General features: G+C 42.7%; 1 protein-coding gene and 1 long non-coding RNA gene across 3 annotated transcripts in view; one reads left to right on the top strand and one right to left on the bottom strand.

Moving 5' to 3' along the window:
• The window catches only part of LOC145342027 (uncharacterized), a 28,463-nt gene extending 24,415 nt beyond the window's left edge, over positions 1-4,048 (top strand). The window contains exon 3 of the long non-coding RNA XR_013886490.1: positions 3,974-4,048. This is a non-coding gene — a long non-coding RNA (uncharacterized LOC145342027). The remainder of the gene's footprint in view (positions 1-3,973) is intronic.
• LOC145342026 (matrix metalloproteinase-15-like) overlaps positions 1-15,606 on the bottom strand; it is a 194,474-nt gene that overhangs the window by 34,449 nt on the left and 144,419 nt on the right. For both annotated transcript variants that reach the window (XM_080187171.1, XM_080187169.1), the window contains exon 2: positions 3,954-4,102. In XM_080187171.1, the coding sequence (XP_080043297.1) occupies positions 3,954-4,102 (149 nt within the window). The remainder of the gene's footprint in view (positions 1-3,953; positions 4,103-15,606) is intronic.

The raw sequence follows: 15,606 nt of genomic DNA, 5'->3' as shown, positions 1-15,606 counted from the left end.
TTTGACCTGGAAGTCCTACATGCTAATGTTGAGTGCATGATATTTGCAAATATTGCATTCCTCAATGAAAGTCTTTGCCTTAATGAGCTCATGAATTCATCTAACATTTAAAGTTTAAAATTAAAAGATCAGAAGCTTGCTAAATACAGATTAAACCAATGTCATAAACAGTATAAAGATCTACAAGCGTATGCATTACTCATAATAACAAAGCAAATAATTGCACTGTCTGTAGACATTCATATTAGATGTGCAAGGTCAAAGCGAGCATTTCAACATAAAGTGACTGACAAAATATGTGCACCAAGTCTATACATGCACACTTGGAGAACAGGATGACGTGAAGCTGCCAAAAATTGTACCATAGTTACTTTCTGTTTCAATCATCAGGACAATGTTCATATGCTTCGCTAAGTCCATCTTTTCTGATATAGCAATTAGCTCATTTTGATGATACTCCACCACAGCAACACAATGTGCCAATGCAACTGCACATTTACTGCAATTGGTCTGCAGTAAATGTAGCCCACATCAACTGAGCAAAATGCCTGTAAGGCGGTTCATCAATTCTCACCCACTCATTTCACTTAGTTGCTGTTAGGATAGGGAGCATCTTCAATATGTAAACTACAACACCTAATTTTGTAATTACAGCAACGTATATTTTACAAAAGAGGTAACAAAAACGCAGTAACATAGAGAGAGAATAGGAAATACTGAAAAAAATGAAGATATTGAACACTCAATAAATCTGGCTCCAAAATGTTATGTAATCGAGAGGGTTTAAAAACTGACAAGAATGATTTCAAGATTGAAAGCTCTAACTTACAAGGAGTGACAAGCAGAATTTTAATACATTGTGAGGAGATCTATATTGTGGGTTTCTTGGGTGGAAGTCAAGAACCATAACTTCCAGGAGTTCAGGCGCAAGTGTAAAGAATGGCAGAGGGCATGCTGCACATGCTCGATTGTCAGGTGCCCTTTGACAGCCTATCTGGAGTGCAAAAACCCAATAATGAGACCGGGATTTTTGTGGCATGAAAGAGAATCCATGTAAGAAGGTTAGTTGAGAGCTGAAGAGGTGGCAGAAGGTCATTAGCCCTACGCAAGCTCAGGATTTGCTTGCTGCAGCTGAGAGTTGGGGCTCAGGAAAGCCCAAGAGCAGTGTTCTGCTCAGTGTAGGTAGGGAACTAGCATTATGCCATGAGTTGATGCTGGGGTGAAGCCTTGTGAATCCAACAGATGCAATCTCAGGAAGGAATTGAACACACAATCTCTGGGGATATCTGAGTTGGAGTAACTGTTGGGGGAAATCAGAATGTATATCCTCAAAAGAGAGAAACTGAAATCCTTCATGAAAAAGACAAAGTTCATAGGGCCTTTATGACTCACAGTGATCACTGATGCCTGGGAAGATTGCTCAGGAATTCATTTCTGTCTTGGGTGCGCTTACCTTTTAATGTATAGTTTGTGATGTGCTTGACCATAGTTTGCCTGTTAATTCATTTTTATCTCATGATGATTCTATATGTTAAAGTATAAAATAATATTGACAACTTGCTTTGTTAACTCTTGTATAATTCTTTTTGTTTGTTTAAAACTGTGGCATTTTAAGCTTAATTCTCTTTGTAATATCTGGAATTTCAAATTTTATCAACTTTAAATAAAAGACCCTAAACAGATCGTACAAATAATCTATTTAAGAAGAGATTAATTGTAGTTACAATCTAAGTTTTAAAAATGCTGGGAACCATAAATAATGTAGATGTAACCAAGTTACTTCACTTCTGTTATATGGACAGAAATAGAAAACAGTTTTAAAACGATCAAATTTCAAATAAAAATATAATTTTGCCCACAGAAGAGTGAATGTGTGCAGTGGGAAATTTAAGTGATAACAAATAATTCATTTAAATCACAACTGGAAAAATATCTACTGGATAAAGGGATTACAAGTTAAAGGGTAAATTATACATTGAGATAATCACATTCTTCATCAGAAATAACAATTCCTGGGTTGATGAAATAAAGGGACACAAAGATATCTTTAAAGCAGGATATCACATTTGAATAGTGGGAAACATAAGAGTAGATGAATAATTGCACCTGGAAAATTCATTGATTTTGGCTCACTCTGTGATTTTGTGGGAGCCATTCACCCTTACCCAAAGATCTTGCTCTAAGTTACAAGATGCATCAGCAACAACTGCCCCAGGGTTAGCTAATCTATTCTTCAAAAGCAAAATTCCGGCATTTTTTATTTTCTAAAAAAAAATCCTTAATTCCCATTGCAGCAATTCAATTGAGAATGTAATCATTCATCGCTGAGATTAAGTAGCACTGTAGTGAACATTTTGGGCTTTTAAAAGGCCTCAGAGGGTTCAGTCACAAGGATTCAACTGCCTACAGTTCCACTAAGAAATTTCAAAGACGTAGAGGGGAATTTCTTGGGAATACAACGTACCCTCGCTACGTATGGGAACAGGCATGAAATCTACCCTTGCTTCCCTTCCTCAGTAGAATTTAATGTTTTGGTCCAGAAAGGGTAGAAACTAGGCAGTTCCACATTCTGCTCTTCCTTTTGCTCCTAAGTATGACACACCCTGTCCAGCCCAAGGAGACTTGTGACCTGGCATTTATCTTGAGTAAATTTGACGATTAGGAAGTATTATTCTAGAATTTTCTTTGAGGAGATTAGAGCAGTGGTTAGATTGCCGAATCTCATGGAGGCTTTTGGCATATCAGTTACTGACTGCAGAGCTGGCAAAAGCCCTGCATTGCCTTTTTCCACTCAGGCACCTGACAGGCCAGCAGCGGGCCTTCCCCAGGATCCATGGCCCTGCGGCCATAGATCCAACCCATTGAGAACTGACGGCTGGCAGATCTATTGAATGGGAGCACTATATGGAGAGGTTGTGGCTATTGCTGGTATGACACCTATTGCCTCTGGAGCTCAGGCCACAGGTGAATGATGGCAGGAAGAGTCGTGGGACAGGGAGGCTCAGCAGCAAGGGCAGTGATGTGACTCTCCCTTCCTGACAGCAGGTCCCTCAATCAGGTACTGAATGCCTCTGAATGAGGCACTCTCTAAGAGCCTGAAATCAATCCCACATGAATTTATTTGTTAAGCTTCCCGCATGGCAAACCTCTCATCTGCCATCAGGCTAATATCAGCAGCGGTGGGCTGAGACCCTTAAGTGGACATAAATTGTTTACTTAAGGGCCCCAACCGTTAGTGGGTAGGAAGGTCCACAAGCCCTCCCACCGATACTTAAATGGGTTGGAGGTGAGAAGGTGGGTTGTAGAACCAACATTCCAAAATAATGTAATACCTCTGTCATCAAACATTCCATGAGGGCGAGCACACAATTTTATCACCATATAGTAAATTGTATATAACTTGCTGAAGAAACTAACATATTGGGTCACTCTTTTTACATGATTAGTTAAGGTGTTCCGAGAAATGTCCAACAACTCTCCAACCCTCTTGACAACAACTTCCAGTAAGGATAGCAGATGCATGGGAACACCATCACTTGCACATTCTCCTCCAAGGCACACACAATCTTGGCCTAAAATTATAGCGCTGTTCCTTCACTCTAGCTGAGTCAAAATCCTGGAACTCCCTCCCTAGCAGCATTGTGGGTGACTTACCTATATGGACTGCAGTCGTTCAATAAGCAACTCACCATCAACTTCTCAAGAGTAATTAGGGATGGGCTGCCTTTGCCAACAATATTCATATCCCAGGAAAGAACAAAATAGCATGTTGTGCAGTGAATGCATATGGTAGAATGTGATACTGAGACAATTGTCAATTCTTTATCAGGGATCAAATCTCTTGTGCTATTTTGTACAAATAGCAGAAGAGATTTGATCCCTGAGGCCCATGTGCATCTGAGTGTTGTGTGGAGATTGATCTGACGTGGAATTATTTTCAAGCAAGTTCTTACATTTTTGTGTTTTCATCCAGTTCCCCAGTTACTTGAATTCCATAAAACCTCTGCATGTTAGCAATGGCATTGGAGAGGGTCTGTGCGGATCTCATTGTGGACATTCGTAAACCACCTTGAGGGATGTATCCATATGACTGAAGCCAAGACTGAAATATAAACAAGAAGCGTGAGATTGTCATCCAAGTAACTCAATTATGTATGTATTTATAACTTAGCCAACAATAAAAAGTCAGTTCACAAATTAGAATAGTGGATCGTAAATGAGCCTTATTATCTCCTCCATAGATGTTCAAAATAATCAAGGCAATGGAAAACTTTGAGTCATACAAGTTTTGACTCAAAATACAAATGTTTCCACCAATATCATTATGATCATTATCAATTATGTCTCAAAAATAATTCCAGCTACTGATGCCAAAATCCAAGTCTTCTTTATTGCAGATGTTCATTGTACATTCACAGACGATAGACATTAGCGAAAAAAATCAGTGCAAAATCATAATACGCTGGAAAGGGCGAAATAACATTGAAACAAACACTAGAAAAATAAAAAACATGATTTTAACTGACAACAATCAGCTGTGTGGGAGGAGTAAAGAGAAAATGGGTAATTTAGGAACAACAGCAATTGTAGTTATCTACAGACCGACATACTTTGAAACAGAGTGGATTCTGGGTATATGCATCAATTTGAGCTGAAAATTTCAGATACATTCTCTGCCATAATAGCACTTGAAAAATGACGATTGCCCTTCACATGGCCCAAATTTCACATTTTCTTACTTTGATTCAACCAACATTTTGTTGCAAGTGGCTCTTAAAAGAGGTATCAATCCTGGAGTTAAAACTACAATGTAGAACTACAGCACTTCAAAGCATGGCATTATAATTTATTTATTATCACATTTCCCCAACTTTATCAATAATAGCAAAAGAGAAAATTTTAGGGTCATCTGGACCTGAAACTTCAGCTCTTTTCTCTCCTTACAGATGCTGCCAGACCTGCTGAGATTTTCCAGCATTTTCTGTTTTGGTTTCAAATTCCAGCATCCACAGTAATTTGCTTTTATCACCAGTAGCTTTCTCAGTATAATTTGATCCAGTGGGACTTTTTTTTTAATTTATTCATTAACAGGATATTGTTGGCTAGACCAGCATTTTAGATCCATCCCTAATTAACCTTTAAAAGATGGTGGTAAGCTGTCATCAGCTGCTATCTTGAACTGCTGCAGTTCAGTAGGTACACGCATAGTACTGTTTGGAAGGAGAGCTAGGACTTTGATCCAGCAACAGTGAACAAGCAGCAAAATAGTTGTCAGGATAGTGTTTGATTTGGAGGAATATTTGCAAGTGGTGGGATTCCCATGCATCTGCTGCATTTGCCTTTCCAGATGGTAGAGGTTGAGGGGTTGGAAGGTGCACAGTCCAAAGATAGCAAGTCAGATGGATTGGTCATGCTAAAATTGCCCCTTTGGGCCCAATTTTACTATTGTGTTGTGCCCATTTTTGGGCACGAAAACTTGACAAATTTGGGCATAAGGCGAATAGCGCAATCCATGCCCACCTCAACACTGTTTCCTCCTTTACCAAGGACCAAAAATGGATTAAAATTGACTTAATGGGCTGGATGCTCAAACTTACCAGCATTTCCTGCTTTACCATTGCATTCACCCTTCCAGATTCAACGCAAAACAGACATGCTTGGCAAAGGTCTGTTTTCGGCGCTCCAGCTTCTGAAGAGGTAAGTTCAGAGCTTCCAGTGGCTCTCTAACTCAGGTCAGTGGGTGAGGGGGAGGGAGGCACGCCAGATCATTCTCTGGTGGGGCAGAGGGAGAAGGAGGGCCAGATGTATCTGTGGTGGAGTGGGGGGTGGGGGGGCACGGGGAGCAGGTCATTCTCTGGTGTTTGAGGTTGGGGGGGTGGTGAGGAGGGAAGACGGATCATTCTCTGATGGGGGGGGAAGGGGAGGCCAGATGGTTCTCTGTTGGGGAGGAGGGCAGGGGCAAAGAGGGTCCACTGACACCTTGTGGAAGATCGGTGGAAGGAAGGAGGGTCCGCTGTCACTCTGCAGGCGACCGTTGAGGGGGGGGGGTGTGGGGGGGGGGTGCAGGGGTCACAATCAGTCTGAGTAGTGGGAGAGGGATGAGCAGATAAGAGGGATTATTATGTTGTGGGGTGGGGCAACGTCTGTGGGGGCTATTGTTCCCGGGCCGCTTTATCCGCTTTTTGCGGCCTGGGAATGACGTGGCAGGGGAGTGTTTTCAATTGTTTTTTACTGCGCATGCACAGTTGAAGGCTCCAATCAGAGCAGCAACATTTTGGGCTTGACAAGCCCTGCCCACAACGCGATTCAGATTTGTCACCTTCTTTTTCAGGCTGAGTGCATATGGGAGCACCTGAGAACAGGAATAGTAAGTCGGATCCAAATCCAGATTCAGCACTTAGAATCAAAATCGCCCCTTTTGTGTCCAAAGATGTGTAGATTAGGTGGATTTGCCATGGTAAAGGGGCAGGGTTACAGGATAGGGCAGAGGGGAGGGCCTGAGTGAGATGATCTTTAGGAGAGTCTATGCAGATTTGGTCGGGTAGCCTTTTGCTGCACTGTATTCTATGGTTCTAAGATGCTGTTGAAGGATACTCGGTGAGACATTGCCGTGCATCTTATAGATGGTACACATTGCTGCCATTATATGATGGTAGTGGAAATAGGAACATTGGAGTAAGAGTAAGCCATTCAGCCCATTAAGTGCAGGAATGAATGCTTAAGGTGATGTATATAGTCCCAATAAGGCAGACTTTTTTTTCTCTAGATGGCATTGAGCATCTTGAGTGTTGTTGAAGCTGTATTCATCTGGACAAATGTGAACTATTTATCACACTCCTGACTCGTGCCCTATAAATGGTGGACAGACTTTGGGAATTAAGGAGAGCAGTTATTCTCCACAGAATTCGCAGCCTCTGATCTGCTCTTGTAGCCACAATATTTATATGGCTGGTACAGTTCAGTTTCTAGTCAGTGGTCACCCTAAAATGTTGATGTTGGGGGATTAAGTAATGGTAATATTATTGAATGTCAAGGGGTGATAGTTAGATTCTCTCACTGAAGGTGATCATCGTCTGGCACGAATATTACTTGTCACTTATGAGCCTCCATATTGTCCAGGTCTTGCTGCGTGTGGACACAGGCTGCTTCAGTACTTGAGGAGCTATGAATAGTTCTGAACATTGTGCAAACATTAATGAACATCCCCTCCTCTGATATTATGAGGGGAGAAGATCATTGATGAAGCAGTTGAAAATGATTAAGCCTAGAACAATATTCTGGGGAACTCCTGCAGCGATGTCCTGCGTCTGAGATCACTGGCCTCCAACAACCACAACCATCTTCCTTTGTGCTAGCTATGATTCTGACTAGTGGAGATTTTTCCCCTGATTCTCATTCACTTCAGTTATGATCACGTTCCTTGATGTCACACTCAGTCAAATGTTACCTTGATGTAGCGGTAGACAGAGGGGAACCGGTGGATGTGGTGTTATTAGATTTCCAAAAGGCGTTTGATAAGGTGCCTCAGAAAAGGTTGCTACAGAAGGTTAGGGTGCATGGAGTTGGGGGTAAGGTGTTAGCGTGGATAGAGGATTGGCTGTCTAATAGGAAGCAAAGAGTTGGTATCAATGGGTGCTATTCTGGTTGGCAGTTGGTGACTAGTGGAGTGCTGTAGGGATCGGTGCTGGGGCCTCAACTGTTTACCATTTATATAGATGATCTGGAGGAGGGGGCTGAGCGTAGGGTGACAAAATTTGCTGATGACACGAAGATGAGTGGAAAAGCAAATTGTGTGGAGGGTGTGGAAAGTCTGCAGAGAGATCTGGATCGGCTGAGCGAGTGGGCGAAGACCTGGCAGATGGAGTATAATGTTAGCAAGTGTGAGGTTATCCACTTTGACAGAAATAATAGTAGGAGGGATTATTATTTAAAAGGCGCAAAGCTGCAACATGCTATGGTGCAGAGGGACCTGGGGGTCCTTGTGCACAAGTCGCAAAAACCCAGTCTACGGGTGCAGCAGGTGATCAAGAAGGCAAATGGAATGTTGGCCTTTATAGCGAGGGGGATAGAATATAAAAGTAGGGAGGTCCTGCTGCAACTGTACAGGTACTGGTGAGGCCGCAGCTGGAGTACTGTGTGCAGTTTTGGTCGCCGCACTTGCAGAAGGATATATTGGCCTTGGAGGGAGTGCAGGGGAGGTTCACTAGGCTGATACCAGAGATGAGGGGGTTGGCCTATGAAGAGAGACTAAATATGAAGAGAGACTGGGTCTGTACTCGTTGGAGTTTAGAAGGCTGAGGGGGGATCTTATAGAGACGTATAAGATAATGTCACTGTCTGTGTGGAATGTGCACATTCTCCTCATGTCTGCATAGATTTTATCCGGGTGCTCTGATTTCCTACCATGGTCCATCAATGTGCAGGTTAGGTTAATTGGCCATGTTAAATTGATCCTAGTGTTGGGGGATTAGCTGGATAAATGAGGGTTACGGGAATAGGGTCTGAGTGGGATTGTGTTTGGTGCAGATTGATGGGCCGAATGGCCTTCTTCTGCATTGTCAGAATTCTATGACTCTACGATAAGGTTATAATGAGGTCAGGAGCTGAGTGGCCCTGGCAGAACTCAAACTGAATATTAACAAGCAGATTATTGCTGAATTAGTGCCACTTCACAGCGCTGTTGATAACAATTTTTATCACTTTGCTGATGATTCAAGGTCAATTGATGGGGCAGTAATTGGCTGATTGGATTTGTCTTTCTTGCATGGACAGGATATTCTTGGCAATTTTCCATATTGCTGGGTAGATGCCATTTTGTAGCTGTACTGGACCAGCTTGGCTGGTGAAGCAGCAAGTTCTGGAGCACAAGTCTTCAGTACTATAGATGGAATGTTGCCAGGGCCCATAGCCTTTGCTGTATCCAGTACTTTCAGCTGTTTCTGATATCACGTGGAGTGAGTCAAATTGGCTGAAGAGCGGCATCTATGATATTGAGGGCATCAGGAGTAGGCCAGAAAGGATCATCTACCCACAATTCTGGCTAAAGTTCATTGAAGTCATAGAATTCCTACAGTCCAGAAGGAGGCCATTTGGTCCATCAAACCTACACCAACAGCAATCTCACCCAGTTACTATCCCAGTAAACCCACGTATTTACCCTGCTAATCCCCTTAACCTACACATTTTGGGACATTTAAAAGGGCAATTTAGTATGGTTCATCAACCTAACCCACACATCTTTGGGCTGTGGCAGGAAACTGGAGCATCCAGAGGAAATCCACACAAATACAGGGAGAATGTGCAAACTCCACATTGGCAGTCACCCAGGCCATAACTAAACCGGGGTCCTTGGTATTGTAAGGCAGCAATGCTAACCACTGTGGGAAGGAACTCTGCAGACAGGGCTGATCGGGGTGGGAAGGAGCACTGCAAGGGTGGCGTTCAGGGTAGGATGGAGGGAAGGAACTGTGCAGATGGGGTGATCATATATCACATATACCCAAAAAATCCACGGAGTTCAGACCTGATCCAACTGGGTCCTTTCTATACACGGCAAGTTTAAGACACCTCACACCCAAAACTACATGAGGGAGGTAGTTGCTAATTTTTATCAACAGTTACCTCTGTGAAATGTGGAAAGGACCTCTACAGGACTGGCAATCAAGCAGGGAGTGTGGGAACTCTTTTTTTGCACTAAGTGCCATAAGATTGCGACTCACAGCTCATCCAACAAAACAGCACGATTCTTTCCTATTTTCTTACTCGTTCGGCACTTTTTTTAAAATAAGACTGTGCCCTGAGTCTACAAAGTCCCACAAAGTTGTCTTAGGTATTGGGTTATAAATAGTTATGCTGTAAACGTCGAAAATGAAGAAAATTGGGATTAAGGAAAGCTAATTAATAACTTTCCCTGAATGCAAGGTTAAATGCCCTTGTGAAAAGGGCAGGCAAAGCTATTTGTGAGATCAGGTTATAGGCTTTCCTACTGATCAATGGTCTCTACGAATGTCTGACAGCAGAACCTATGTGTGGCAAGCAGACAGAGAACAGGCTGCTTGGCTTTCTGAACTACCACACCTAGACAAGGAATAAAGATGTTATCTAGTTGAAGAAATCCATCTTGCAGTTCTCTTAAGATTCCAAGAGATTCATTTTGGCATGGTCAGTAGCATGGAAACAGTGCAGGTGAAGAAAAATCATTGGAATAGACAGTACTGCGTGCTGGATTTGCAAAACTTTCCAAAAACTGAGGAAAGCATCTGGATAGTGACATGAAGTTGCTACTTGGTGAAAGATGGATACAAGGATCCACTGTAAGTTCAAGAAATCATGGACTCATAGTGAGAGGTTTACAACATGGAAACAGACCCTTCTGCCTATTTTGTCCATGCCACCCTTTTTTTGCCATTAAGCTAGTCCAAACCTCCTGTGTTTGGCCCATGTCTCTCTATATTAATCTTACCCATGTAACTGTCTAAATGCTTTTCAAAAGACGAAATTGTACCCACCTCTATATAACCTCTGGCAGCTTGTTCCAGACACTCACCACCCTCTGTGTGAAAAAAATGCCCCTCTGGACTATTATGTATCTCTCCCCTCTCACCTTAACCCTATGCACTGCCTTTGGGAAAAGATGTTGATTATCTACCTTATCTATGCCCCTCATTATTTTATAGACCTTTATAAGATCAACCTCAGGCCTCCTAAGTTCCAGGGGAAAAATGTTCCAGCCTATCCAGCCTCTCCTTATAACTCAAACCATCAAGTCCTGGTAACATCCTAGTAAATCTTTGCTGTACTTTTTCTGGTTTAATAATATCCTCTCTATAATAGGGTGATCAGAACTGTACACAGTATGCCAGATGTTACCTTACCAATGCCTTTTACAACTTCAACAAGACGTTCCAGTCCAATATTCAATGTTCTGACCAATGAAACCAAAGCATGCCAAATGTCTTCTTCACTACCCTGTCCACTTGTGATTCCAGTTTCAAGGAATTATGAATCTGTACCCCTAGATCTTTTTGTTCTATAACTTTCCCCAACATCCTAACATAACTGAGTAAGTCCTGCCCTAGTTCGATCTACCAAAATGTATCACCTGGCATTTATCTAAATTAAACTCCATCTGCCATTCATCAGCCCACTGGCCCAATTTATCAAGATCCCATTACAATCTTAGCTAACTTCCTTGACTATCCACTGTGCCACCAAGCTTGGTCTCATCAGCAAACTTACTAACCATGCCTCCTAAATTCTCATCCAAATCATTAATATAAATTACAAATAACAGTGGACCAAGCACCGATCCCTGAGGCACACCATTGATTACAGACCTCCAGTTTGATAAGCAGCCCTTGACAACTACCTCTGTCTTCTGTCATCAAACCAATTCTGTATCCAATTGGCTACCTCACCCTGGATACTGAGAGGTTTAACCTTATGCAACAACATACCATGCGGTACCTTGTCAAAGGCCTTGCTAAAGTCCACACAGACAATGTCAATTGCACTGCCCTCATCTACCTTCTTGGTTACCCTTTCAACACACTCAATCAAAATAATAAGACATGATTTTCCACTCAAAAGCCATGCTGACTGTCCCTAAATCAGTCCTTGCCTCTCTAAATGCCTGCAGATCCTGTCTCTCAGAATACCTCCAACAACCACTACAGACATTAGGCTCACAGGCCTGTAGTTCCCAGGCTTTTCCCTGCAGCCCTTTTTAAACAAAGGTACAATATTTGCCATCCTCCAATCTTCAGGCACCTCATCTGTGGCTGTCGATGATTTGAATATCTCTGCCAGACGATCTGCAATTTCTTCCCTAGCTTCCCACAACGTCCTGGGATACACTTCATCAGGTCCCAGGGATTTATCTATCTTGTTGCAAGTTTAAGACTTCCAGCTCCTCCTTCTCTGTAATATATACGCTCCTCAAGACATCATTATTTATTTCCCCAAGTTCCCCTACATCCATGCCTTTCTCAACAGTAAATACTGATGAGAAATATTCATTTTGGATCTCACCCATCTCTTGTGGCTCTGCACATAAATGAGCTTGTTGATCCTTAAGAGGCCCCATTCTCTCCTTAGTTACTGTTTTGCCCTTCATGAATTTGCAGAAGCTCTTTGGATTCTCCTTTGCCTCACCTGCCAAAGCAAACTCATGTCCCCTTTTTGCCCTCCTGATTTCTTTTTAATTCTTCTCCAACACCCTCTATACTCTTCAAGAGATCCACTTGATCCCAGATGCCAAAGCATGCCATATGCCTCCTTCTTCTTCTTGACCAGAGTCTCAATATCCTGAATCATCCCTACTTCTACCAGCCTTGCCCTTCACTCTAAAAGGAATGTGCTTACCCTGAACCCTGATTAACACACTTTTGAAAGCCTTCCACTTAGCAGCCTTTGTCTCTTTGCCTGACAGATTCCCCCAATAAACTTTTGAAAGTTCATGTCAAAAACCATCAAAATTAGCCCTGCCCCAATTTAGAATTTTGACTTTTGAGCCAAACCTATTATTCTCCATAGCTATCTTAAAACTAATGGTCATTGGTCCCAAAGTGATCCCTCACTAACACTTCTATCACCCACTCTTCCTTATTTCCCAACAGGAGGTCAAGTTTTGTCCCCTCTCTAGACGGGCCATCTATATGATGCTGGCTGTAAAGAACATAATTCCGTGCTAAGTTTAAAAAGGGGAATGTTTCTGTCCGTAAAGTGTAAGTTGGCTACAAAAAGAAAATAATGTTTAATCATAAGGGCTTCTAATAATTTGTTACAATGTAAGTTTTAAAAAGTGAAATCTTGCCATGTCAAGCTTTTCGCTAATAAGTGGAAGTTTGAATCTCTTTTTAATAGTTATAATCTCTATGGAAAATATAGCACAAGTTGGAGCCAGACTCTGGCGCACATATAATTCCCTAAATTTGTACCCCTTTATTGTGGAGTCCCTGAGATGTAGACAAAAGTCGCAGGTGGAAGAAGAATTGCAATGAGGAACTCACTGAGTGTTAAAATGGGCAGCGCAGGCTTGTGGGGCCGAAGAGCCTGTTTCCTGTGCTGTGTTGTTCTTTGTTCTTTGACTCCTTGTTTCTTGACAGTGACAATAAGCTCTGTGACTGGCCAGCTTGCGCATCAAGCATCTCTATGAACATGCCTACCAATCTTTTCCCGTATGTTGCCTCACTGAAGTCCTTACTTGAGTCCTCTGCATTAGAACTCCTCTGCGACCTTGCCCTTCATGAAGTTTACATAGGTGCTTTCTTTTTCCCCTGCCCTGGCTGGAGCTTATTTGCACCCTGTTACTCACCATATGCTGATCACAAATCTAGACTACTCTCCAAAAAATGCCCAGTGACAACATCTGAGTTGGCGGCTGCAAGTGTCAGATCAAGTGATGGTGTTTCTTTGCCATTCATCTGTGCCATCACATGCTTTTCATCGCAAGGTTACACTAGAAGGTAGTTGGAAGTTGAGTTCTCGCCTCTTGTCTCCCTGTATTTTCAGATCCCTCAGAGATACATCAGAGAACCTGGAAACCCTCTGCTTCTCCATTGATAGTTTTTTGCATAAACACTTTATTGATACAGTCTCACTACTTGCTGCATCTCCTCTTTAGGATTTACACGTACCTTCAGGCTGGCCATGTACACAACCTTGGCATACAACCTCCTGCTGTGCATAGAGATAGTTAGCAGTACATTTTGTGTTGGGCTGCAAATTGCAATCATGGTGATGAGTAAACAGGAAAATGTTTGTGCGCTGCTTGCGTCACTTTGATCAGCAAGAAGTCTCACAACACTAGGTTAAAGTCCAACAGGTTTATCTGGCAGCACAAACTTTCAGAGTCTCACTCCTTCATCAGGTGAGCGAGGACTTGTGTTCACAAGCAGGGCATATACAGACACAAACTCCATGGCATCATCTCATGTGAGAACACCATCCACCACGTACACGGTACATACTCTTGTGACTTGGCCAATGTTGTCTACCTGATACACTGCAGGAAAGGATATCCTGAGGCATGGTAAACTGGGGAGACTATGCAGATGCTACGACAACGGATGAATGAACACCACTCGACAATCATCAGATAGGACCGTTCCCTTTCAGTCGGGGAACACTTCAGCATTCACGGGCATTCAGCCTCTGATCTTCAGGTACGTGTTCTCCAAGGCAGCCTTCACAATACACGACAATGCAGAATCGTTGAGCAGAAACTGATAGCCAAGTTCCGCACAGGAGGATGACCTCAGCTGGGATCTTGGGTTCATGTCACACTATCTAGAATCTCCACGGCTTGCCTGGGTTTGCAAAATCTCATTAACTGTCCTGGCTGGAGACAATACACACCTCTTCAACCTGTGCTTGGCTCTCTCTCCACTCACACTGTCTGTACCTTTAAGACTTGATTACCTGTAAAGACTTGTATTCCAGCCATTCTCTTGTAAATTGAGTTTGTGTCTGTATATGCTATGCCTTGTTTGTGAACACAAGTCCTCACTTACCTGATGAAGAAGCAAGACTTTGAAAGCTTGTGAGGCAAGAGAGGTGATTGCAGAGCCTCTGGCTCTGATCTTCAGGTCGTCGTTGGTCACAGGTATAGTGCCAGAAGACTGGAGGATAGCGAATGTTGTCCCATTGTTTAAGAAGGGGAATAGAGACTTTCCTGGGAATTATAGACCGGTGAGTCTTACTTCTGTTGTGGGCAAAGTATTAGAAAAAATTATTAGAGATAAGATTTATAGTTATTTAGAGAGTAATGGATTGATTGGAGATAGTCAGCATGGTTTTGTGAAGGGTAGGTCGTGCCTTACTAACCTTATTGAGTTTTTTGAAAAAGTGACCAAAGAGGTGGATGGGGGTAAGGCAGTTGACGTGGTATATATGGACTTTAGTAAGGCGTTTGATAAGGTTCACCATGGAAGGCTTCTGCAGAAAATGCAGATGTATGGGATTGAGGGTGATTTAGTTAATTGGATCAGGAATTGGCTAGCTGATAGAAGACAGAGGGTGGTGGTTGATGGAAAGTATTCGTCATGGAGTTCGGTTACAAGTGGTGTGCCTCAGGGATCTGTTTTGGGCCCACTGCTGTTTATAATTTTTGTAAATGATCTGGATGAGGGTATAGAAGGATGGATTAGTAAATTTGCTGATGACACCAAAGTTGGAGGAGTGGTAGATAGTGAAGAGGGATGTCATAGTTTACAGAGAGACTTGGACAAGTTGCAGAGCTGGGCCGAGAGGTGGCAAATGGAGTTTAATGCGGAAAAGTGTGAGGTAGTTCACTTTGGCAGGAATAGCAAATGTGTAGAGTATAGGGCTAATGGTAGGACTCTGAATAGTGTTGACGAACAGAGGGATCTCGGTGTATATGTGCATAGATCCCTGAAAGTTGGAAATCAAGTCGATAAGGTTGTTAGGAAGGCATACGGTGTCTTGGCGTTTATTGGTAGGGGGATTGAATTTCGGAGCCGCAACGTCATGTTGCAACTGTACAAAACTCTGGTGCGGCTGCACTTGGAGTATTGTGTACAGTTCTGGTCCCCACATTATAAGAAAGATGTGGAGGCATTGGAGAGGGTGCAGAGGAGGTTTACC

Source organism: Carcharhinus amblyrhynchos, chromosome 4, assembly GCF_965287045.1.
Source record: "Carcharhinus amblyrhynchos chromosome 4, sCarAmb.v2.hapA, whole genome shotgun sequence".
NCBI classification, from domain to species: domain Eukaryota; kingdom Metazoa; phylum Chordata; class Chondrichthyes; order Carcharhiniformes; family Carcharhinidae; genus Carcharhinus; species Carcharhinus amblyrhynchos.
This window is presented reverse-complemented; position numbering and strand designations above follow the sequence as displayed.